General features: G+C 35.3%; 1 protein-coding gene across 2 annotated transcripts in view; it reads right to left on the bottom strand.

Moving 5' to 3' along the window:
- EPC2 (enhancer of polycomb homolog 2) overlaps nucleotides 1-24,840 on the bottom strand; it is a 128,286-nt gene that overhangs the window by 22,269 nt on the left and 81,177 nt on the right. The window contains exons 3-7 of one of the 2 annotated variants that reach the window (XM_005895068.2): nucleotides 19,485-19,630; nucleotides 11,902-12,108; nucleotides 5,011-5,159; nucleotides 4,214-4,346; nucleotides 1,926-2,117 (exon numbers count right to left, since the gene is read on the bottom strand). In XM_005895068.2, the coding sequence (XP_005895130.1) occupies nucleotides 1,926-2,117; nucleotides 4,214-4,346; nucleotides 5,011-5,159; nucleotides 11,902-12,108; nucleotides 19,485-19,630 (827 nt within the window). The remainder of the gene's footprint in view (nucleotides 1-1,925; nucleotides 2,118-4,213; nucleotides 4,347-5,010; nucleotides 5,160-11,901; nucleotides 12,109-19,484; nucleotides 19,631-24,840) is intronic. The other variant, XM_070390166.1, reaches the window with a different exon arrangement.

Raw genomic sequence — 24,840 nt, 5'->3', positions numbered from 1 at the left:
AAGAGACTGGGTTTGTACTCTGCTCTTTTGCAAATCAGTTGGAGAAGTCTGGTTCTTTAAGTTCTTTAAGGCTCCTTATTCCTTTATTCTTGTTTATTGGACACAGAAGAAGCATATGATTATTTTAATTATCTTTTAAGCAATAAAATCCTGACTTTGTAAGAGCCACATTCTAAATAGCTGCCTCATTGAATAATGTTCAACTATAGGTACATGCTTACTTACTGTTTAGCAACCAGGGATACCATTATAAAAATTAATGTTGTCAAGGACCCAGTACAAGGATTCAGAGGAACCTAGTAGTTTCAAAATGTAATTTCATGTGGGAAGGGGACTATATGAATAAATGTAAGAATTTTTTTTTTTTTTAAAGAGATTATCATATTGGATTTATTTATTTTGGAGGGACTGGTTATTTCAAAAAGACATTTATTAATTTTCAGTATCAAAACAGTTACACTATTGGTTTTTTTTCTCCCAATTGGTCCCCAAAGAGACCACACCAAAGGAGAGAATCAGACTGGATAGACTGATTCTAGCAATATACAAAAAGTTTCTACTAAACACAGTATCCCTTAGCATCATTCTTAAAAGGCTGGGAATGTATAGCAGAACTTTATTGGCTTTTATATATGTATTTATCTAACCATTTCACTCCTCACTTAAATTTACTGCTAGCAATTCCTTCTAATATGCTGTTTTCTCTGTCTTGGACCCTTCCCTACATTTTCTATCTGGAAAAGACCTACTATTTGTGCCCTCATTCCTTCAAAATGTCATCTAATTCATGTCCCATGACTATTCAAAGCCCTGCCTGAGTCTAACAACATAATCCTCTGTCAATTTTACTTATTTTTTAAATATTTTTTTTAACTGCCCTCCCATCCAGACTGCCACATAACCTTGAGCAAGACCATCTGACAACTTTTAATAAATGACTTCATTTAAGTGCTTTTAAAGAGCATACTAAACACATTTTGTGCATTATTACAATGTGTGTGAATGCTGAAATATTATCTGGGCTAGAAAAACTAAATCATCTACAAAAAAGTGAAACTAATATAATCTAGCCAAAGAAGACAAATTTTATATAAACTCTAGATTTTAAATAGTTACCACAACAAGGAGTTTTATAAACTGTCTTGCTTCCAAATTTATCTGTCATGTTGATTTAAAAAAAATTTTTTTAAGCAAGTCAGTCAAAATGTTGAAATACAATAACACGTTATAGTACTCTCTTTAGGTTTCCTATACTGTATGAAAAAGAAAAAAGGAGGCCACTGCTACACCAGGTGCTAAACAATGTATTTTTTAAAATCAATTCTTTAGAATATAAAATAAAAGTTTTGTTTTAAAAGACCACATACGAAACAAAAATTGAGATTTTTAAACTGTTAAAATTTGCTATAAAACTGCTATAATATAACCAAAGAATTATTTTCACAAGTTAAAATTTGAACCAATTCTAAATCTTCTTTGGAGTCAAATAGTTATTGTTAAATAAATTAGCACAATTTTCATTAAAAGTTGTAAAATACAATGCTGATGGAATATGGAAATTATTATTGGTGAATGTTTATAATTATGTGTTAAATGTCTTAAAATATTTATAATCTTTAGCTCAGGATTTCCGTTTCTAATCATCTATTTCAAATATGGAAGGATGAGGTAGAGATGCTCATTTTTATAAAAGGGAGAGCTTAAAACCACCTAAATGCTACACAAAAGAAATAAAATATATTCAACTGATAGAAAATAACAAAGCAAAAACCATTTCAGTAACTACATAAATAATGTGGAAAACGTTTATGTTATAACATTAAGTGAAGAAAGCAAGAATCAAAACTCTAATATATTATGTTTTAAAATAGAGCAATATAAAAGACTAGAAGAAAATGTCTGTAAAATAGTTTTAAAACAAGCACCTGTGGAAATTCATCTTCCTCTGAGCTGTGAAAGTCATATTGCTTAAGGTCACTCTTATTGATCACAGGCAAGGTCTCAGGAGTGGGCTGTTGAGATGTTAGCACAGCCTCTGCTTTAGGCTTCTTTGGGTACTTCTTCTTTTGACGAACCACATCAGAAGCCTCTTCTTTCAAAGACAAATGATGCGGGTGCTGTTTACATGATGATTTTTCCCCCAAAAGGAAGAAATGAAAATCATTTTAGAAATCATAAAAAACTATACTGCTCTTTGAAAAAACATACATTTTTACCCAGGAGGTGACTTTATTTTCTGGTTTTAATATGCAGAAACTATTATGTGATGATAAGCTAAAAAGTGCTTTGTGTTCACAGATTACAGTGAAAAATAACTGACATTTAAATTTACTTTTTTATGTTGTTATCAATACTTTAAGATATTAGTGATTTTTAAAAATTACTCTTTATTATGCAATCCAGTATTTAAAACATATTTAAATTCTATTTTAATTTTATTTAAGTCTACTGATTAATGATGAAAATTAACTATTTTTATTTTTTAAATGACTTGAATTAGATTATAAATTCATTAATTCATTTCTATGTTTATTTCTAATTTTTAAAAATACCTACATGTAGAATAACTTTTCTGAGACAGAAAAGCTTATTAATTAGGGGAAAAACCTTCACTTTTCAGAATTAATTACCACCTTAGCTGAACAAGAATCAAACTGTCTTCAAGTACCCCAGAGTTCTTTGGTGGCACGCAAGAGGCTGTCTGGCAGAGACTTAACTGATGGGTGGAGTCTAGAACCCAGCTATCCACAACAGAGCAGCTGTTTCTGTTTTAATATACTAGCATTCCTTTTAATAAATAAGAATCTACTTTAAAAAGTTTGAAAATGACTGTTCTAAGCATCAAATTACAAGTGCTAACAAAGTGTAAAAGTATTTAGGAAGTTTTACATTTTTTCAAGTAGCTCAGATTTTCATTAAAACTACTTTAGGGTCAAAAATGTTATACATGATGAAAACATTGCTGAAACACTGAGTTATTGAGATATAAATGCTTTCATACAATGGGCATGGCTATGACATCAAAAAGAAATCCCCAACTTCTCAGAAATTACTTATATTTTAAAGTAGGATGTGTGACAAAGGAAACATAGTTAACTATGTGAAATGCAATCATATTTCTAAAATTAGTATTTAAATAGTGTGGGTGTTTAATCTTAGAGGTGATCTAAGATTAAGAATCAATATATAACAATGGCTGATTCTGCACTAATTTGGGGTTGAGATTTTCATATTCTATGCCTATCAGTAATATTCCTAGGAAAAGCATTGATTTAGAACTAGATTTAAAAAAATAATGTACAAAATGACATTTATTGTCTAGTTTATTGCAAAGTAAGTGTGATTTAAAGGGTAGGTGGGCCAGATGCCTGTGATTAATAAGAAAGAACTTTGGTGTTTGAATTGACACAGTTGAATAATGGAGGAGTCTCCCTACTCCATTCTTCCTTGACCTTTAAGAAAGAACCCATGAAAAATGAGGATTGTGCACATTTTTAAAAGATGAATTTTCCACAAACATCCTAAGCCATTTTAAAAATCCTGCTACATAGTAGAGCTCTACTGTCTAAAAACTCAGCCAATAACCTGTTTCTTTGTAAAAATCTAAGCTCTTCAAAGGTTTTACTAATTTTTGCATTTCTCAACTGAATGCGTTTATACACCAAGTGAATAATGAATAAATATAACTCTTCAGTCTAAGAAACTAATTACTAGTCTCTATAGAGTTCTAGAAGTTATAGGACTTTTTCAAGTCAAGATAAACAGCAACTGATAAATGCTGGTTATGGCAATAGTGAGGACAGTAACTTTGAACAGTCTCAATGAAGAAAGGTTTAATTTTGATGCCTGCCATCACAATGCAGGATTTGCTAAGGCAGTGATAATAACTAAGCTGTAATTACCATTATTCTGTAGGGATACAAGATAGCACAGTTGAAAACACATGGTTTTTGGTGTTAGACCTAGACTCAAAATCTTAAACCTGCCACTTAATAACTATATGATCTAAAAGTCACACAGAGGTAAAAATCTACCTCAAAGGGATGTTGTAAGATTAATCAACATGCATATAAAAAATCCTAGCAAAGTGCAAAAAGTAGGAACTCAAACATGTTAGTAATCTTCCTTCTTAACCAAACGATTATAAGACAATTTCAGAAACCAAATGTCCAGTCAATATTATCATACATGCTTCTCCCCAGAAGATACTCACCTTAGTTTTACATTCTTGGACTTTGTGATGATTTCCATTATGAAGAGTTGCTGGAGTGGTATATAATTCTTTTTCTGATCTATTGATCTTCACTTCATTAAGGATTTCACCACCATAGTCTCCTAAATGATATCTTGAAAAGGAAATAATATATAAGAAAATGTTACAGTTCAAAAATAAAAAAGAAATAAAAAACCAATGATACATCATTTACTTGGAACACAACTAATCAGACAGAGCCAACAATTAATCAGATTATTCTTAAGAGAGAAAACGCATGGGAATAAAGAAGCTCATATTTGGGATTTAGTAAAAACAAAACTCTCCTAATCTCTAAGATACACAGAAGATGGACTCTTCATACATTTCATATTTTCAGGAAAAGGATTATTACATTGGTGAATACCTTTTCAAAATGCACCGAAACAAGTATTTCCTAACTAATCAAAAAAAAAAAAAAAAATCAATTAAACATTTATTTCTCTCAAATTGTGTTTAATAGAAACTTTAATACGATCTCCAAGTTCTTTTCTAAATACAGTTAAATAATTCTGCAACAACAAGAAATTAAGTGTAACAGAGGATCTATACTATTCACAAAAATATCTCCCAAATTTGCAACCCAAACTGGCAACTTAATGGTTTAAAAACAAAAAGCAAAAACTAGCAATCACAATTTTCAAAAAATGTAGATATTGTTAGATAATCAATTTCAATAGTTATAAAGCTGAAATTTGGTTACATTTTGCCTTTCATTTGACTGAAGCATTACTGGTATGTAAGAATAGCAATGTTACCTTTTTTCCACAACTTCTAAGGTTAAGTGCAATAATTCTCGTTTTGTTTTCTCTCTTCTCTTAATCATTTCCAAAATTGTTATGGCTCTACTAAATTCTCGTCTCAGTTTCAACATCTTTTCATAAGAGGCTTCATCATTCTTTCGATTCTATTTAAAATAATAAGTTTAAAAGAATAAATCCAACTGTCCAGATTTCCAGCCTCATTCATCAAAATCTTATCAGACCTAAATTCATTCTATAAAAGCAAAATGTTAAACACACACACACACACACACACACACACATCTAAACAGCAATTACATTAAGACAAGCTATTTAACTAAAAACAAAAAAAAGCAAATATCTCAATAAATATTCAGAAAAAAAAGTTGCCAGCTGTTGAAAAGATGGAATGACACAGATGGGATAATTCCAACATAAAATTTTTAAAGTCTGCCTGAAACAAAAACTACTATATCAAAAAATGTGATCTTTTCTTATTGTTATAAGGTCTTTTTCAATGACAGAGAGAAACAGTTCTGTCAAATCAAGGTTATCTAAAAATAGCCAAACTGAGTTGCTATCCTTTCAGCCTTCTAATCATGGCTGGACAGTTCAATACACTACAGTGTAAAGATTCACAATGAAAAGCAAAGCTTCACTTTAAAAACTCAGATATAGTATGGGGAGGGAGGAGGGAGGAGGGTTCAGGATGGGGAACACGTATATGCCTGTGGCGGATTCATTTCGATATATGGCAGAACCAATACAATATTGTAAAGTTTAAAAAAAAAAAAAAACTCAGATATAAAATAGATTACAGAATATAAAGGATCTCAAGGAATGGAATTACCATGCTGAATATAGTATAACCTCACTGCAGAGTAGAAAAAGAGATCTACTAGTAAAGGTCTGAATTTCATTATAAATTCTTACTTTGAAGTGTCAAAAGTAACTTGAACTAACTCACAGGTAAAAGTTCTAACTAATAACTAGAGAAGGCTCAGTTATAATTACCCGCATCATCTGCATCTAAAAGTTACTGTTAATAAAAATATTTTGTTCAATCAAATAGCCACAGAATTCTTACTTTCTATTAGGTGTGGAACTATCTGTTTAAAAATAGACCACTGCCACTCCTCATTCTATATGTTCAGACTGTATTTAAGCAAGCTTTCCATACTTGACTTAATAAAGCAATGTGACATTAGAAATCTGAACCCAAAGAAAGCCAAGTTTCGTATCGGAGGATTATAAAAGATAAAATAAAACTTGAAGAAGATACAAAGTTTTACTGTTTTCTTTTGCGTAGTTTCTTGTATTTAAAAATTAATCATTACCTATAAAACATTACTTACACTAAATCTCATTAAGGCAGTGCATACTGAATATTAAAAAATACTATGTTATTAATAATAAATCCTCTTTAATCTTATCCAAAGGAAATACATCACTTTCCCCCTTCAGTAATATATGTGACAAAAGACAAAAATCTAAAGCACAGTTTTAAGCAAAATATTTTGTAACCAGGCAGCAGCTGCACCTTATGATTGAAAAAAAATGAACATAACCAAGAGCAAATATTAAAGTACAAAATACTTGAATACTTTAGTATTGATCTCTGTAAAAAGTATTACACATGTCTTCTATCCTCAAAAGGCTTAAAGTCTAAGAATGAAAGAAATGTAAGTCCCAAAGATAAATAACAGCAGCTGAAGAAAAAGTGCACCAGCACCTTTTCCAGCTGTCCTCCTCCTCACTCCATGTTCCGCTTGGACTCTGCACTTCTGCCCCTTCTTACTCATTCATCTCCTGCTCTCTCGAGGCCCAAATAAGTAGCTTCCCTAAGTTTTCTTTACCCCACTCCTGCCCTTTCTTCTACTTTTACCTTTTATTGTGAAATAATTTCAGATTTACAAAAAAGCTACAAAAATAGTATAAAAAATTCCCATATTATCTTCATCCAGATTCCCCAAAGGTTAATATGTTATATTTGCTTTATATATCTCTATGATGTATATACACATTGTTACAGACTGAACATTTGCATCTCCTGAAAATTCATATGTTGAAATCCTAACCATCCAATGTGATTTTTATTTGGAGGTGAGGGCTTTGTGAGTCCTCATGAATGGATCAGTGCCCTTATAAAAGAGACCCCAGAGAACTCTCTTGCCCCTTCTGCCATGTGAGGACACAGCAAAAGGACCATCCGTGAAACAAGAAGCGGGCCCTCAATAGACACCGAGTCTGATAATACCTGGATCTTGGACTTCCCAACTTCCAGAACTGAGAAATAAATATTCATTGTTTAAGCCACCCAGTCTATGTATTTTTGTTACAATAGCACAAATGGACTATGACACACATACATGTATGTATATAAACACATACATACATAACTTATTAGCAACAGTATTTTTAAATATTTTTCAAGTTGAAGATATAATGCCTTCATCCCCTAAACACTTTAATGTATATTTTCTAAGAATAATGACAGTCTCTTATACAATCTCAGTAACATTATCAAAATCAGGAAATTAACTGATATAAAAACTATTATCTAATTTATAGACTCTCCTCATATTTCACCAATTGACCCACTAATGTCCTTCACAACCAGAAATACAACAGTTAGTATATAGATTTCCTATATTTATATAATGTTGCTATAAAGGTCATTGGTGGGAAATAATAATTTTTATTATTAAAATTTATTATTAATAAAAATTCTTTCCCAGTCTAGGATCTGATTCAGGATTAAAATTGAATTTAGCTGTCATGTCTCTTTGGCTGTTGTGCAGTTGCTCAGTTGTGTCCGACTGCGACTCCATGGACTGTAGCACACCAGGTTCCCCTGTCCTTCACTATCTCATAGAGTTTGCTCAAACTCATGTCCATTGAGTCAGTGATGCCATCTAACTATCTCATCTCTGTCACCTCCTTCTTATCCTGCCTTCAATCTCTCCCAGCGTTAGGGTCTTTTCTAATGAGTTGGCTCTTCAAAACAGATGGCCAAAGTACTGGAGCTTCAGTTTCATCATCAGTCCTTTCAATGAATATTCAGGGTTGAATTCCTTTAGGATTGACTGGTTTGACCTCCTTGCTAGCCAAGAGTCTCTCAAGAGTCTTCTCCAACACCACAGTTAAAAAGCATCAATTCTTTGGCGCTCAGCTTTCTTTATGGTCCATGTCTCTTTAATCTTCTATAAGTTGGAATACTTACTCTGACTTTCTATCGTGATCATGACCTTGACAGTTTTGAAGTGTAGAAGCCATTTATTTTTTGTAGAATGTTCGTTAATTTGGGTTTCTTTGATGTTTTTCCACATTTAAATTGGGGTTGTGAACTTTTGGTATGACCATTACAGAAGTGAAACTGTGTCCCTTGCTCATGATACCAGGAGCTAAATGATACCTATTTGTCGGATTACTGCTGATGTTAACTTTGATCACTCGATTAAGATGGTGCTTGCCAGGCTTCTCTAGTCAAATTACTATTTTTCTTTTCTTTTTTTAATTAAAAAGTACACTATGGGACTTTATATAATCAAATTCCCCCCATCAGTTTATCATCCGTTAATTCTAACTTTTGCCAGAGACAATGGTAGTTGCCAAATGAACACCATCATTTCACTGACATTTGTAAGTTGGAAATCTATGGTAAAGAAAAGCATTCTCTTTTATCTATCATCCATCCATACATTTATATCAGTATGGATGCATGGGTTACTTTATGAGTTATAATCCATTACTCTCCTTATTGTGACATACAAACTTCCCCAGATGTGATCAGCAGAGTCACTCTAATTTAAGCTGGCTCTTGAGGCTTTCTGACACAGCTCCAACATTCTTTCATCACATTTTTATATTCTGGCAAAGCAGAATGTTCCAAATTTACCTGTATGCTTTCCTAGTACCAGACCTGAAATCAACCATTTTTTTTTTTAAGGAGCCCTGGTTTCCTTAAAGGAAAACAGTATTTTTACATGCTACTCTAGTTGCTTCTATATGGGAAATCCCGGAGGAGTCTGGTGGGCTCCAGTCCATGGATCACAAAGAGTCAGACACAACTTAGCGACTAAACAACAACAAAATACCAGCTACATAGCTTCTTCCCTTTCAGATAACTTCTTCGTGAATTTTTGGAGTCTTATGTAATCTGGGCCTCGTTCACTATTCATCTCTGTCAAAACCAGATCTTGAGGTTTCCTCACGGTTTTAGAACAGTTACATTTCTGTCTCTTGGCTTGAAGACCATTTCTTACATTGTCTTCACAAGAAGGCTAAATGGTGGTGGGCCAGCAGCGGGGGAGGAGGAACTGTGGTTTATAACCTGACCAACTCAGGCAGTCATGATTTTAGCTTTATGTAAGGTACTAGGTTGATGGAGAAGGAAATGGCAAACCACTCCAGTACCCTTGCCTGGAAAACCCCACGGACAGAGGAGCCTCGTGGGCTATAGTCCACTAATTGCTTCTAGACGCTCTAAGTGAACAGAGCTAGGAAATAAGCCTATAATACATTTATGTACATCGCACAGATTTATATCTATTTCTAGCTGCAGCAATATTAAAATCTGTAAGTTCATAGTGACATCTTTTCTGTGCTTTTAAGATTGTCTACTTCCTATATTCAAATTTACTCATTCCCTTTACCCTTCTCCACAACCAACTCTGTTTAGAGCAAATTCCTGTCTTCCTATTCCAGTTAAATATTACAGTTTTGATCAACTGCCAAATCTCTAGGGAAGCAGTTCTCAAACTGCTGTAATTTATAGTTAACTATAGATCTTTGTAAACCAAGGCTAATTCACAAGTGATTGTTATGTGCAGCCAGACTGAGAAGCACCACCCTGGAAGTTTGTTCTCCTGCCTATCTTGCTTCACCTGGGCCACACAGGAGGAGAGAACGAAGGCACACATGTTAACAGTTTTACCTGTGGGTTAAACACATAAATGTATACGCTGATTCAAGCCTTCCCAGTCAGTGCATTCAGACACGCCGGCACCTTAACACCATCTCACTTAAGAATGTCCTAAAGCACTTAAGCACTCACAAACTAAACATTAGTTTAATGATTAAAATTAAGTTCTAGACTTCTAAGCAAATATTTCAGAAGTCCTTTACTCTAGCCTTTGCAGCAGCTATTTATATAGCTACCCCCTCTGGAATGTTTTTAAGTTTGTGGGAATAGGAAAGGAAGCAGAGAACCTCTGTGAACTAGTATTCATTTTTTGCATATCCCAGTGCCCAACCACCTCTTGAACACCTAGGGTACTCATTCTCGACTGCTTTCCCAATTTTCTCATTTTAAAACTCAGACATTTCCAAGAAACAATAGTATATGTGAAGGGGAATAGTCTCTGGTCCCACAACTAAAGACAGAGAAATAAAAAGACCATTGAAAAAGAAAATGTACCATGCTAGAGATGAATAAGAAAATAACAGATAAGAGGAAGGTTAGGAATCACAGCGTCAGGAAAATGCTGGCCTAGTTATTATACAATGGAGAAATGCCTAAACACAGGAACTTGTTTCTAGCAATTCGCAAAATGTGCTGGTTAGAAAACAGTGATTTAACTTATGTAAGAATAAAACACATTTAAGTATTAGGAATATTGTTTTTTTATGTCAATAATACTGCTATCTTAAGTATTCATGCTTATCCATTAAAAGAAACCCAACAGTACTTTTCCTTCAAAATATATTGCTGTTTTGCAATACATCTGAACCAATTATATTTCTCTTAAAAATTGGAAATTCAGATTTTTCAATAATTCAGATAAACCTCTCCTTCCTCATATCTAAATTTATAAAACCTTACTGTATTTACAAACTTATCTCATATAGTCTTTTCTAAACAAGGCATTAATCTTCATGAAATATCTAATATCTCCGTAGCCAAAAACCAAAACACCAAATTGAAAACTCAGTCTGGGTTAGGGAAGGTCCTCTACATTTGGGAAATCCAAGAAATAGTTATAAAAACTAGTTGTTAAGCAGAAGAGTTTCCCCTAAATATACTATCCCTGGCAGCTGTTATGCTTCACAGCTGTTATATTAACAGCTGACAAGGACAAGCACTCCATGTTTGGAGAAACAGGAATCCAGAGAAAACGCTGGACCTCCAATTACAATTCCTTCCGTTTTTTACGTTTGCATGTTCCTAATATTCTACAACGTTACAGAATGTGTTACTGCGTCTGGTGTTTATTATTAATTATGAGAAGTGGAAGACAGTGACTACCCCCTCTAAAATAACGTTTTCTTCTTTACCGTATCATTTCACAGCATGAGACCCAGTTTCTCTTAGAATTCTGGCTCATCTTGCTTGTGAAAGCTAGGTGAGGACAAGTTTGTCAATTTGAAATCTGACACAACTGACAGTTCAGAAAAGGGGAAAAAGATTTTGCCGTCTTACTGTCTTACTTGTGACTGTTAGCAGAACAGGCTTGAAAATGAACCTTTACCAACTTCCCATGACCCCACAGTAGTTAGAGGGAGTAAAGTCCTTTTTTACATTCATGATTTAGAATATGGTTTCAAAGGAACTCTTAAGCTTCCAAATAGAAGATACGTATAGAATGTACAGCTTACTGAAGAACTCAAAACTCCTGTTTCCTCATAACATGAATTTCCTCATATCACTTCAACTGCAACCCTAAAATGATGTAATCAATAGATTTATAAAGCTCATTGGTATTAAACAAACATTAAACAAACATTGCAAACAACTGGAGGATAGAGGTTACTGAAGAGCAGGCTTTCTAATATAAAGTTCAACAATGTCATTAGCGTCACTTTATGTCCAAATTACTCAAAATTACTCAAGCTATAGGCAGAAAAAAAAATATTGGTCTTAAATACTATCTAGGTACATTCAGTTAAACCTAATTTGCATATTACCTTTCGAGTTTGCATTTTTTCTGTTCTCCTCCGAAAGGCAACATAAGGGTCATTGTTGGTAGAGCCATCTCTTTTCTCTTGTTTTATCTGAGGAATGAGGGATGGTCCCCTGCAGTTTTTACGTTTTCTCACCCAGTAGTCATATACAGCTTTAATAAGGTAATCATCTTCGTTTAGCAGCAGTTTTGCTTCTTGAAGTGTTACAAGCTAAATAAAAAATAAAAACTGTCATTAATTACAATCCTTGGGGAAAACATTTAAAGATTAAACTTTGTCTACAGGAAAAAAATGTGATCAGTCTAACAGTTATGATCAGGTATCATGATGGCAAAAAGCACAATTCAATTCAATCTAACAAAGAATTTATTAGTAAGATTTACCAAAATTAGAAATTTGCCCTAAGAGGTAGTGAGTTCCACCACTTAAAATATTTAAGAAGCCTGAATTAATGAGAAGTCTACAGTAAGTCTTGAACTAGAGATATCCAGAGTCCTTCGAAATTCTGATACTCTGTGATTCCACACACTGGAGGACCTACTTAGTCTTCGTCTACTAGCATCATTAAGCGTTTCTGTTTTTCAACAGAAAATAGAATTTACAGGTGGTTTCTTTTTACCTCCCTCCAAAATAAATGATGAATACTTTCTAATATATTGCTAACTGAATACACACATGACTTCTCTGAAATTGAAAAGGACAAACTGAGCATGTTTCCAGAATTTTCAACACTATACAATCTTGAATTTTTTGTACCAGTCACATACAAAACAATTTCTCTACAAAGCTGATTAAATACTAGAGAATCCTTATTCTCAATATTCATCTTTCTGATGACAATGTCATGTCTGGGACAGTGGCATCTCAGAGATCTCTCTCTCCTTTATCAATGCAGCCAACATATGTTGATATTATCTCAAAAGTAAAGTTTGTAAAAATTTGCTTGGTCACATCTGTTTCCCTGCTCTTTGCGAAGATCACAGAGGCTAACAAGATGGATTAGGGGTTACAAAGATCCATTTGTAGTGAAGCTTAGAAAAATATTATGGAGTTTTAGGGCTGTGAATGCCTACTGAAGTAGTGGTACCCAAATCTTTTTACTTTTATTACTTTAGAGATGAAGATTCATTTTCAAAACAAACTGAAATATCTCCTAAAACTTGGAAATGGGGGGGAAATATCACTGAAATTTTAAGATCAGCATACTAATCAATTTGGTGGTTGTATTAATTCATTTGAAGAAAGTATGACTTACAAAACGTATTTTTAATATGATCTGATTTCTCATATTGGTATTACTTGATGCAATAAATGTAACAATCATTTGGACAATGATCATTTGGACTTTTAGTCCTATGATGGTGACTACTAGAGCTAATTAGTTGGTTTCTTATTATAATTTGGCTGCCAAGATGGTGTGACTACAGGAAGAGACTACACTGACAATATCAACTCAAGTATTCCAGTCCGTGTGACAGTTACTTTTAGTGCAATACAATTATAAATGGCCATTGTTTGGTTTATTCAGTCTCAGTGGAGTCAGCTTAAGTGCATCTGAGAGACTGAGTAACATGGTCTCTAAAGAGGACAGCCAGAGCCTGAAACATGAGACCAAACCAAAAGAACGAATATTTTCCAAACATCAGCCTGAAGTGGACACTCTCCTACTGTTGAAGTTCTGTGGAATGATGATGCATACTTTCAAAGTCTATAAGGATGGTGGAAGAATAAGAACAGAGTTTTCTGATCTAATAAAATTCCACCACATGCTTGGGGCTTCGTAGCATAACTGGTAGCTCTGGGGACCAAGGGGAACAGTGCTGTGACATGTTGCATGTGCTTCAACTCTGGTCATTCTGCTTCTGATAAAATTTTATAACCTTCACTGATTAAATCAAGAACTTAATCTAATCCTAGAGTGGGGAGGAACATAATCTCTTTCCATCAACCCGCAGAATCATGGTGAATTGCCTATACAGTGTTATCAAAATAACACTGCTTCCTATCTTTCTGCAAGAGATGTCAGGAGATTAAAACAATGCCTCAGATTTTCTTCTCTTGGTGCTTCTTGCTCCTGCTAGAAATGTCCTGCCTGGTGGTTAAGTACCCTCTTTATAGCTGAGGTAACAAGAACCCAATACACAGTTTAAACATCCTGACATTACTTTTCTGGGTTAACTGTATTTTCTCAGTCAACTGCTGTTTTCATATTGTTATATCGACTGAGCGACTGAACTCGACTGATGACCAACTTTTATTTTATTGGATAATTTTGGTTTTACTCATTCTGTAAAAATTAGCTTTAGTTATTCTAGGGCAACCAGTATCAGTGCCTCTCTACTATCATGGTGACAACATTAAATTTGACTGGCAAGATCTATTTACAGATAAAATAGCCACAAATTAAACCACATGATTGAAAATCCACAAAAACAGAATCCCACTACTTTTATATCCTAAGATAAAAGTTCTGCCATTTAGCACTTCACCCACTAGAAAGCAGTGGAAACTACTATTTAATTGGCAAAGGGATCTGTGATAAATTTATGATTTCCAAGACAGCTCTGACTTACTTGACTTACTTATTTTGAGGGTAAGGGATGGGAGATAAAAATTATTCTTCTTTTAGACTGAATACTCATTGGAAGGACTGATGCTGAAGCTCCAATACTCTGGCCACCTGATGCGAAGAGCCGACTCATTGGAAAAGACCCTGATGCTGGGAAAGATTGAGGGCAGGAGGAGAAGGGGGCGACAGAGGATGAGATGGTTGGATGGCATCGTCAACTCAATGGACATAAGTGAGCAAACTCAGGGAGAGAGTGAAGGACAGGGAAGCCTGGCGTGCTGCAGTCCATGAGGTTGCAAAGAGTCAGACACAACCGAGTGACTGAAAAACAACAGACTGCAACTAGCTCCATGAGAACAAAGATCATTTACTTTGCTTACATACAAAACTCAGCCTTCCCTGGTAGCTCAATGGTAAAGAGTCCGCCTACAATAAAGGAGATGCAGGGGACACGGGTTCGAACCCTGGGTAGGGAAGATCCCCTGGAGGAGGAAATGGCAACCCAATCCATTATTCTTGCCTGGAAAATTCCAGGACAGAGGAACCTGGCAGGCTACAGTCCATGGGGTGGCAAACAGTCAGACATGACTGAGCATGCACACATATACAAAATTCATGGTTTAGAAATTTCAATAAATGCATAAATTTAATATTTAATACACAAATGAATAAAACACATGTAAAAATTAATGCTTTTACATATAAAATAGCCAGTTAAGCAGTAAGTCCAACATTACTATATCAACTACCCAACAGTCCAATAACAAGTCTCAGTCCATCATTTGTGCTATCGGTTGTGGGTAAGATAACAAAGTAAACTTTAAGACAAATCCAGTACCTAAAGAAACTGACAATATGGGAATTAAGGTAAGAGACACAAATTAATAAGAGAACAACGTAAGAACTTCAGAACTGAGTATTAGTGCATGCCAGGCTTCCCTTGCCTTCACTCTCATCCCTGAGTTTGCTCAAATTCATATCCATTGAGTCGGTGATGCCATCCAACCATTTCATCCTCGGTCATTCACTTCTCCTCCTGCCTTAAATCTTTCCCAGGAATCAGGGTCTTTTCCAGTGAGTCAGCCTTTCACATCAGGTGGCCAAAGTATTAGAGCGTCAGCTTCAACATCAGTCCTTCCAATGAATATTCAGGGTTGATTTCCTTTAGGACTGACTGGTTTAATCTCCTTGCTGTCCAAGGGACCCTCAAGAATCCTTTTCAACAACATAGTTTGAAAGCATCAGTTCTTCAGCACTCAGCCTTCTTTGTGGTCCAACTCTCACATCTGTACATGACTACTGGAAAAATCATAGCTTTGACTATATGGACCTTTGTCGGCAAAGTGATGTCTCTGCTTTTTAATATGCTGTCTAGGTTGTTCATAGCTTTTCTTCCAAGGAGCAAGCGTCTTTTAATTTCATGGCTGCAGTCACCATCTGCAGTGATTTTGGAGCCCAAGAAAATAAAGTCTGTCACTGTTTCATTGCTTTCCCATCTATTTGCCATGAAATGATGGGATGGGATGCCATGATCTTAGTTTCTTGAATGTTGAGTTTTAAGCCAGCTTTTTCACTCTCTTCTTTCACCCTCATCAACAGGCTCTTTAGTTTCTCTTCACTTTCTGCCATTAGAGTGGTATCATCTGCATAGCTGAGGTTGTTGATACTTCTCCCAGCAATCTTGACTCTAGATTGTGCTTCATTCAGTCTGGCATTCCACATGATGTACTCTGCATAGAAGTTAAATAAGCAAGATGACGATATACAGCCTTGATGCACTCCCTTCCAAATTTTGAACCAGTCTGTTGTTCCATGTCCAGTTCTCACTGTTGCTTCTTGACCTGCATACAGGTTTCTCAAGAGGCAGGTAAGGTGATCTGGTATTTCCGTCTCTTTAAGAATTTTCCACATTTTGTTGTGATCCAAACAGTCAAAGGCTTTAGCCTAGTCACTGAAGCAGAAGTAGATATTTTTCTGGAATTCCCTTGCTTTTTCTATGATCCAATGGACGTTGACAACTTACTACTGGTTCCTCTGTCTTTTCTAAATCTGTACATCTAGAAATTCTCAGTTCACATACTGTTGAAGCCTAGTTTGAAGGATTAGGAGCATTACCTTGTTAGCATGTGGAATGAGTGTAATTTGAAAATGTAACTGTGATTTAAAAAAAAAGCCAAAAAACAGAAGGTGGTAGTTTATTGAGAAAGACAGGCTCAAGTGAAAGGGCTCTTTTGGAAATAGGGCCCCTTGGCACATTTTTGGGCAAAAAGAAAAAGACTGAAGAAATGAGAGAAGAGATCATTGAAGATTGAGTATTCAAGGAACACATAGGTGCACAACAAAGAGTCAGAAATTTAGCAACTAAAGATAAGGGGTTTTAAAAACCCACAAGATCCTAAGTTTTGGGAGTCACTGAAGAGAGAATGAATATAGTATAAGATCATCTGAAGTTAAGAGATTAAGTTTTAGAAAGATTAAACTTAAGGGTCTGTGGGTCTAGATGGAGAATCCATAAGGCAGCACAAGATGAGAAAAAAGAATATCCTGGGGCTTAAGAAAGAGGTCAAGGCTAAAGGCATATGTATTTTATAATACACACAAAAATCCGCAATGAGGTGATTAACCCCCAAATAATCAGGATATGAATACCAAGAACAAAATTTTATGAAACCTTAATGTTCACAGCAGTTGAATGAAAAGGGAGCCAGTAAAATAAAGTTAGAAGAAATGGTCATAAAAAATCATTAAGGAAACCAAAAGGAAATGATCTATATTTGAAAGACCAAAGGTGATGACAGTTTTAAGAAATGAGAGCTCAAATAAGACAAAAGGATGGGGGCTGAAAATAATCACGGATGCTGGCAACAGGAGTTTTCAATAACTTCATTGCAACAGTATCCACAGAATAGTGGCAGCAGAAGCTTTTGCCTCAGTCCATCTTTTATGTCTTTCTCTACCAATCTAATACCAGTTTAACCATAAACTTGATTCCTTGCCCTGGACTCTGGTATTATACTGCCTTGCAAAATGAGCAAATAAAGAAACCCATGAATTCCCAGATCAGACACTTGGAATAAGGTCTGGCTTTTGCTTGGTTCTATTTAATCTCTGGTTCTATTAATAAGACCACCTTTTTATTCCTATGGCAAAACCTTCACCTTCATCTTCTTTGCAGAAAGTAGATACTATTATGCTCTGAGAACCTAGTCAATTGTTTTATGGCCTGGAAATTTGCATGTGAGCAAAGAGAACTGAAATAGGATGATGCTGATTATTGTTGTTGGTCAGTCGCTCAGGCATGTCCGACTCTTTGCAACCCCATGAACTGCAGCACGCCAGGCTTCCTTGTTCTTTACCATCTTCTGGAGTTTGTTCAAACTCATGTCCATTGAGTTGGTGATACTGATTATAGTGGATAGTTAATTGCATTGTTGACATGTTTTTTGTTTATCCTGTACTCACTTAGATGGTAAGTTCACAAAGGAAAAGCCTCTATCACTTGTCTTATTCACTTGAACATTAAATAAATATTACTAACTGAATGAAAGAAAGCAAACTACAGAAAAAACCGCTGCAAGCTTCTGATGACATAATTTCAGCCACCATGAGAATTTCTGAGCAATCATGGAAAACAGTAGAAATAACACAAGTCTGATCAAGCCTTAGGATTGCTAGGAAAATTTACACATAAAGAAGAAAAACTGAAACTATATCTGATGCCAGTGATCAAAATCCTAGGAAAACTGTGAGGACTAATTATAATGAGTTTCACCTTGATGATTAAAACAAATTTCCAATAAGAAAAGACAACCTCTCAAAAATACAAGTAGAATTATTTTTCATAGAGGAGATCTTTTACTATACAAAACCTATTAATAATTCAGTCAAAATAATCCATCTTTTCTTTTTCTTTTTTTTTAAATTTTTATACAATTAAGTTGAATTTTATAAAATTCAGTTTTAATGCATTTTTTGGGTTAGTATACTTCATATTACTTTCCATCAAAATGAGTTGTGGGGAGACTGATAGGCTAAATATGCAGTGAAGTCATTCTACAATGGATAAGTGTGGGAAATGTTCTGAAGAGCTGGTAATACCTCAGGGATTTAAAGGACTAACTTGGAAGTCGGGAGAAAATAATGAATTTGTATAGTTAAACAAGTGAAAAGTTTTAACAGTCTAGTGTAAAAAGCTTATTTATATTAGTAACTTCTTACTGCATTAATAAAAATTAGCATATTAATATACCACATAGGCACACCAACTATTACTTTTATTTTTAAAATTTAACTGTAATATCAATACATGCTCATTATAATAAATTTGGAAAACAAAGAAAAAGAACATAAAAATCACCAATAATTCCAGTACCTAAATATAACCATTGCTGGCATTTTGTTGCACATTCTTATTTTCTATGCACATGTAGAAATGCTTTAAACAAACCTTAGAGTTTTCCACTTTAGCAATTCTCTGTTCTGTTTTTACAGTCCCTGTATCATGTATAGAATGTTCCACTAAAGAAAATTCCTTTTTTGTAAATAATTCTTTCACTTAAAATTTTCTATGTTATATAAATAAGCAAAACTAAAATAATCTTAAATGGTAAAAGCACCTTAATACAAATCTGAGCAACTTTATTGATGTGAGATGACTACCAATGCAACTCAACTGAGCAAATTTAGTTACTGAAGTGTCAAAAAGACAGTTCTATGAAAAGGATCAAGAAGATATTATAACAATGTAACTAGTATTATTTTTATATCCAAACAAGAAAAAAGTCAGAACTGTACTTTTCATACTCTTATTCAAAGACAGTATGCTTAAGTATTTCTTGAACTGTCAAGGAATATTGTAAATAGAAATTAAAGGATCTTAGGAAAAGAAATTCAAGAGACAGTAAAATAATATAAATGACAGTAAAATGTAATATACTTAGGTCTAAATAAAATGCAAAATAAAACTGCTAGTTAGATGAAATGTTAAGACAAGAGACATTTTTACAAGGCACAGTACCTGATTCGAACTGGCTTTTTCAAGTCTGTCAATCATAATTTCAAATTGCAAAGGCTTAATTTCCATCTTTCTGTTAAGTCTATTTAATAAGGTCTCATCTTCTGAGTCCATATCATAATCTGGTTGTTCATTGTCTAGATTAAAGGCTAGAAAAGAAAAAAAAAAATCTTCAAACTCAGGAGAAATCATGGAGTTATATAGTGTTTATATTTGACCACAGAATACTCCCGAAGTATATAAAGCACTGACCAGAGTTCATAAGCAGACATAAAAAAATTGGTTTTAGAGATTTAGCTGAAAATAAATTTTAATTCATATATGATTTAAAGTTTAACAGAACACTAAAATAGCAACTAGAATTTTTTATTTTAAAAACAAAGGGTCACAAATATATATTAAAACATAAAACTAACAAATATATTAAAAAAGATAATACTTATTCTCATGGTAGTTTGGCAGCATAATCAGAAGTTATGGAACAAAATTAACAATCCAGAAATAAATTCAAGTACAAAATATATGATGAGAATGACATTTCAAATCATTGGAAATAAAACAGACTTAAAAAAAAAAGAGGCACTCACGTGACAGACTAATTTTCTTTAAAAAAATTTTTTTTAACATGTGCAACATTATAGATGGATCTGAGGCACTATGCTAAATGAAATAAGTATAAGAAAGACAAATAATGTATGATTTCACTTTTATGTGGAACCTAAAAAAAACCCAAACTCATAGAAAGAGATCAGACTTGTGGTTACCAGAGGCAGAGGGTGGGATGAGGAGGAAACAGAAGGTAGAGGAGCATGAAAGATAAGGAAAAATTGCTAGGAAATTAAAATTTTCAAAATTTCACTTTTGGGGTACAGTTTCTTCTCTTGGCTGTTAGGCTTTATCACCCATTAACAAAGAGAACAACCAATATGGCAGGTTATTAAGAGTTATTGCTTGAAATATTCTTAGTGATGTGTGCAATAAATTTGCTATTTCAAATGAAATCAGCTTTAAGGATTGTCTAGCTCTGAGAAGCTGAATTCTAAATTTGGCCAGAAATTCATTTCTGGGCCCCTGAAGTCAACTGCTTCTTTTTATGAACTGACAAAAATCAGGATGAGGTACTCACTAACATTTAGAACAGACCCCCACAATTTTGAATGGACCCCATGAACAGTATGATAAGGCAAAAAGATATGACATTGCAGATGAGAGCTCACGTCTGTAGGTGTCCAATATGCTACTGGGGAAGAGGGAAGAAACAGCTCCATAAAGAATGAAGAAGCTTCCAGTATCCTGCATTGAACCTGGACTGGCGACTTGTTTCATACATGATATTATACATGTTACAATGGTACGGAGAGGGAGGAGGGAGGAGGGTTCAGGATGGGGAATACATGTATACCTGTGGCGGATTCATGCTGATATATGGCAAAACCAATATAATATTGTACAGTTAAAAAATTAAATTAAATTAAAATGTCAAAAAAAAAAAAAAAAGCAAAAACAACGCCCAGTTGTGGATGTGTCTAGTGGTGAAAGTAAAGTCTGATGCTCTAAGGAACAATACTGCATAGGAACCTGGAATGTTAGGTCAACGAATCAAGGTAAACTGGACGTGGTTAAGCAGGAGAGGGAAAGAGTAAACACTGACGTTTTAGAAATCAGTGAAGTAAAGTGGGCTGGAATGGGTGAATTTAATTCAAATGACTATTATATCTACTACTGTGGGCAAGAATCCCTTAGAAGAAACGGAGTAGCCCTCACAGTCAACAAAAGAGTCCAAAATGCGGTACTTGGGCGCAATCTCAGAAACGACAGAATGATCTCCTTTGATTCCAGCAAACCATTCAACATCACAGTAATCCAAGTCTATGCTCCCAACTACTAATGCCAAAGAAACAAAAGTAGAACACTTCTAGAACTAACACCAAAGACATTCTTTTCATCACAGAGGATTGGAATGCAAAAGTAGGAAGTCAAGAGATACCTGCAGTAACAGGCAAGTTTGGCCTTGGCGTACAAAATGAAGTACGGCAAAGGCTAACAGAGTTTTGCGAAGAGATGCACTGGTCATAGCAAACACCCTCTTCGAACCACAAAAGAGATGACTCTACACATGGACATCACTAGATGGTCAATACAGAAATCTGCTCTAATTCAGGCTCTTAATGAAGATAAAGTATAGAATAGGCAAGAACTTTATTAACAGTATAAATTTTGAACAGCCTTTGAGGTTTGAAAAATCTCTAGCACATCCTATATCCCTCCTCATAATGAAGTCTCAAAACCACATTTTCCCAAGCCAGTGAAATATTTTTGTATCTTTTATAAATCCACTCCATTAACTTAAGGTATGTAGACCATGAAATTATGACAACTGGTTGGACTGTTATCTTTAGATATGAAAGACTAGTTATATTATGTACATGGAATTAATAAAATTGCCTTAATAGTGTTTTTCCACTGATTTCTCTGCCTAACTTGAGATAGTTAGAAAAATAGGTATTTAGAATGAAACCAGGAGTCATCAAAGTAACTGTTAGCCAAATCTCAATCATCTGTGACTGCTTTCCCACTACAAGATCAGAATTTAAAGACTTCCCTGGTGGTCCAGTAAATTCTGACTCTGTGCTTCCAATACAAGGGGCACAGGTTCAATCCCTGGTTGGCAAACTATGATACTGCCACAGGGTGCATCCAGAAAGAAACAAGAGCAGAATTTAGAATGTGTGACAGATCAGATGGCCTGAAAAGCCAGAAATGTGTATTATCTGTCCCTGTACACAAAGTTTACCAACGTTTGGGGTAAACTCTACATATGTTGGCACTGACCGACTAAAAAACTTTCCTGATTATTCAAGACACATGGTCAGACCCACTCCTTATCCAGAACTGAGAAACTAAAGTTCTTTCTGGCTCCATGCCATCTTTTCTCTCAAGTTTTCAAAGCCATGGAATGTGAGAATCAGACGAAATATGTCGTTCAATCTACCTCATTTCAGAGATGAAAATTTATTCCTAGAGAAGTTCTCAGGTCATGTCTCTTAGTGGCAGAAGCCGTCCTCAACTTCTTGAACCTACACTCAATCCTGACCTCAGGAGTCCCGAAACATGAATGTTCTGTATGGTGAGGGAGTCATATTAGAAAGTGAGCTTTTTAGGGACTTCCCTGGTGGTCGGTCCAGTAGTTAAGAATCCACCTTCCAATGCAGGGGATGTGGGTTCAATCCCTGGCCAGGAAACTAAGATCCCACATGCCCCAGAACGGCTAACCCAGCACCACAACTACTGAAGCCCAAGAGCTCTGCAGCCTGTGCTCCACGAGAAGCCCGCACACTGCAACTAGAGAAAGCGCCCACACTACAGTGAAGACCCTGTGCACTGCAGTGAAGACACAACACAGCTAAGATAAAAAAGAACTTTTTTTTTTTAAAGAAAGCTTTTTCAAAAGGTCTAAATTGTTGGGAATCTCCTCCTTGAATTGAACTGGCAACCACCTCCAGTTGAACTTTCTATTCTTTTAATTTATTCCAACTCTAATGCAAGTCAGAATGAAGAACGCGATAAAATGAAACATAAGCAGTGTACAGAATGAGACTCAGCAGGTAAGGAATCCCACCTGCAATGCAGGAGACCCAAGTTTGATCCCTGGGTAGGGAATATTCCCTGGAGGAGGAATTGGCAATCCACTCCAGTATTCTTGCCTGGAAAATCCCATGAACAGAGAGGAGCCTGGTGGGCTATAGTCCATGGAGGGTCACAAAGAGTCAGAAACGAGTCAGTTAGCACCTAAACAGACATCAGATTCATTATATTCTCTGCAGCCAAGATGGAGCAGCTCTATACAGTCAGCAAAAACGACCTGGAGCTGACTGTGGCCCAGATGATCAGCTCCTTACTACAAAATTCAGACTTAAGTTGCAGAAAGTAGAGAAAACCAATAGATCATTCAGATGTGACCTAAATCAAATCCTCTATGATTACACAGTAGAGGTGGCAAACAGATTCAAGGGATTAGATATGGTAGACAGAGTGAATGAAGAACTATGGATGGAGGTTTGTAACACTGCATAGGAGGCAGTGACCAAAATCATCCCAAACAAACAGAAATGCCAGAAGGTAAAATGGTTGTCAGAGGAAGCTTACAAATAGCCGAGAGAAGAAGAGACGTGAAAGGCACAGGAGAAAGGGAAAGATATCCAACTGAATGCAAAATTCCAGAGAACAGCAAGTAGAGATAAGAAAGCCTTCTTAAGTAAACAATGCAAATAAATAGAGAAAAACAACGGAATGGGAAAGACTAGACTCTCAAAGAAAATTAGAGATACCAAGGGAACATTTCACGCAAAGACAGGCACAATGAAGGAAAGAAAGGGCAAGGACTTAACAAAAGCAGAAGAGATTAAGAAGTCGTGGCAAGAATACACGGAAGAACTACACAAAAAAGGTCTTCATGACCAGGATAACCACGATGGTATGGTAACTCACCTACAGCCAAACATCCTGGAGTATGAGGCCAAGTGGGCCTTAGGAAGCATCACTACAAGCAAAGCTAGTGGAAGTGATGGTATTCCAGCTGAGCTATTTCAAATCCTAAAAGATGATACTGTGAAAGTGTGACACTCAATATGCCAGAAAATTTGGAAAACTCAGCAGTTGCCTCAGGACTCGAAAAAGTCAGTTTTCATTCCAATCCCAAAGAAAGGCAACGCCAAAGAATGTTCCAACTACCACACAATTGCACTCATCTCACATGCTAGTAAAGTAATGCTCAAAATTCTCCAAGCCAGCCTTCAACAGTATGAGAACTGTGAACTTCCAGATGTTCAAGCTGGATTTAGAAAAGGCAGAGGAACCAGAGATCAAATTGCCAACATCTGTTGGATCACCGAAAAAGCAAGGGAATTCCAGAAAAATATCTACTTCTGCTTCATTGACTAGGCTAAAAGCCTTTGACTGTGTGGATCACAACAAACTGGAAAATTCCTAAAGAGATGGGAATACCAGACCACCTTACTTACCTCCTGAGAAATCTGTATGTAGATCAACAGTGAGAACTGGACATGGAACAACTAACTGATTCAAAATGGAGAAAGGAGCATATCAAGGCTGGATACTGTCACTCTGCTTATTTAATGTCTATGCAGAGCACATCATGTGAAATGCTCAGGCTGGATGAAGCACAAGCTGGAATCAAAATTGCCAGAAGAAACATCAACAACCTCAGATATGCTGATGATATCACTCTAAAAGCAGAAAGCAAAGTCGAACTAGAGAGCCTCTTCATGAGGGCGAAAAAGCTGGCTTAAAACTCAACACTCAAGAAAACTAAGATCATGAAATCTGGTCCCATCATTTA

The sequence above is a fragment of the Bos mutus genome, chromosome 2, assembly GCF_027580195.1.
Source record: "Bos mutus isolate GX-2022 chromosome 2, NWIPB_WYAK_1.1, whole genome shotgun sequence".
Taxonomy (NCBI): Eukaryota; Metazoa; Chordata; class Mammalia; order Artiodactyla; family Bovidae; genus Bos; species Bos mutus.
This window is presented reverse-complemented; position numbering and strand designations above follow the sequence as displayed.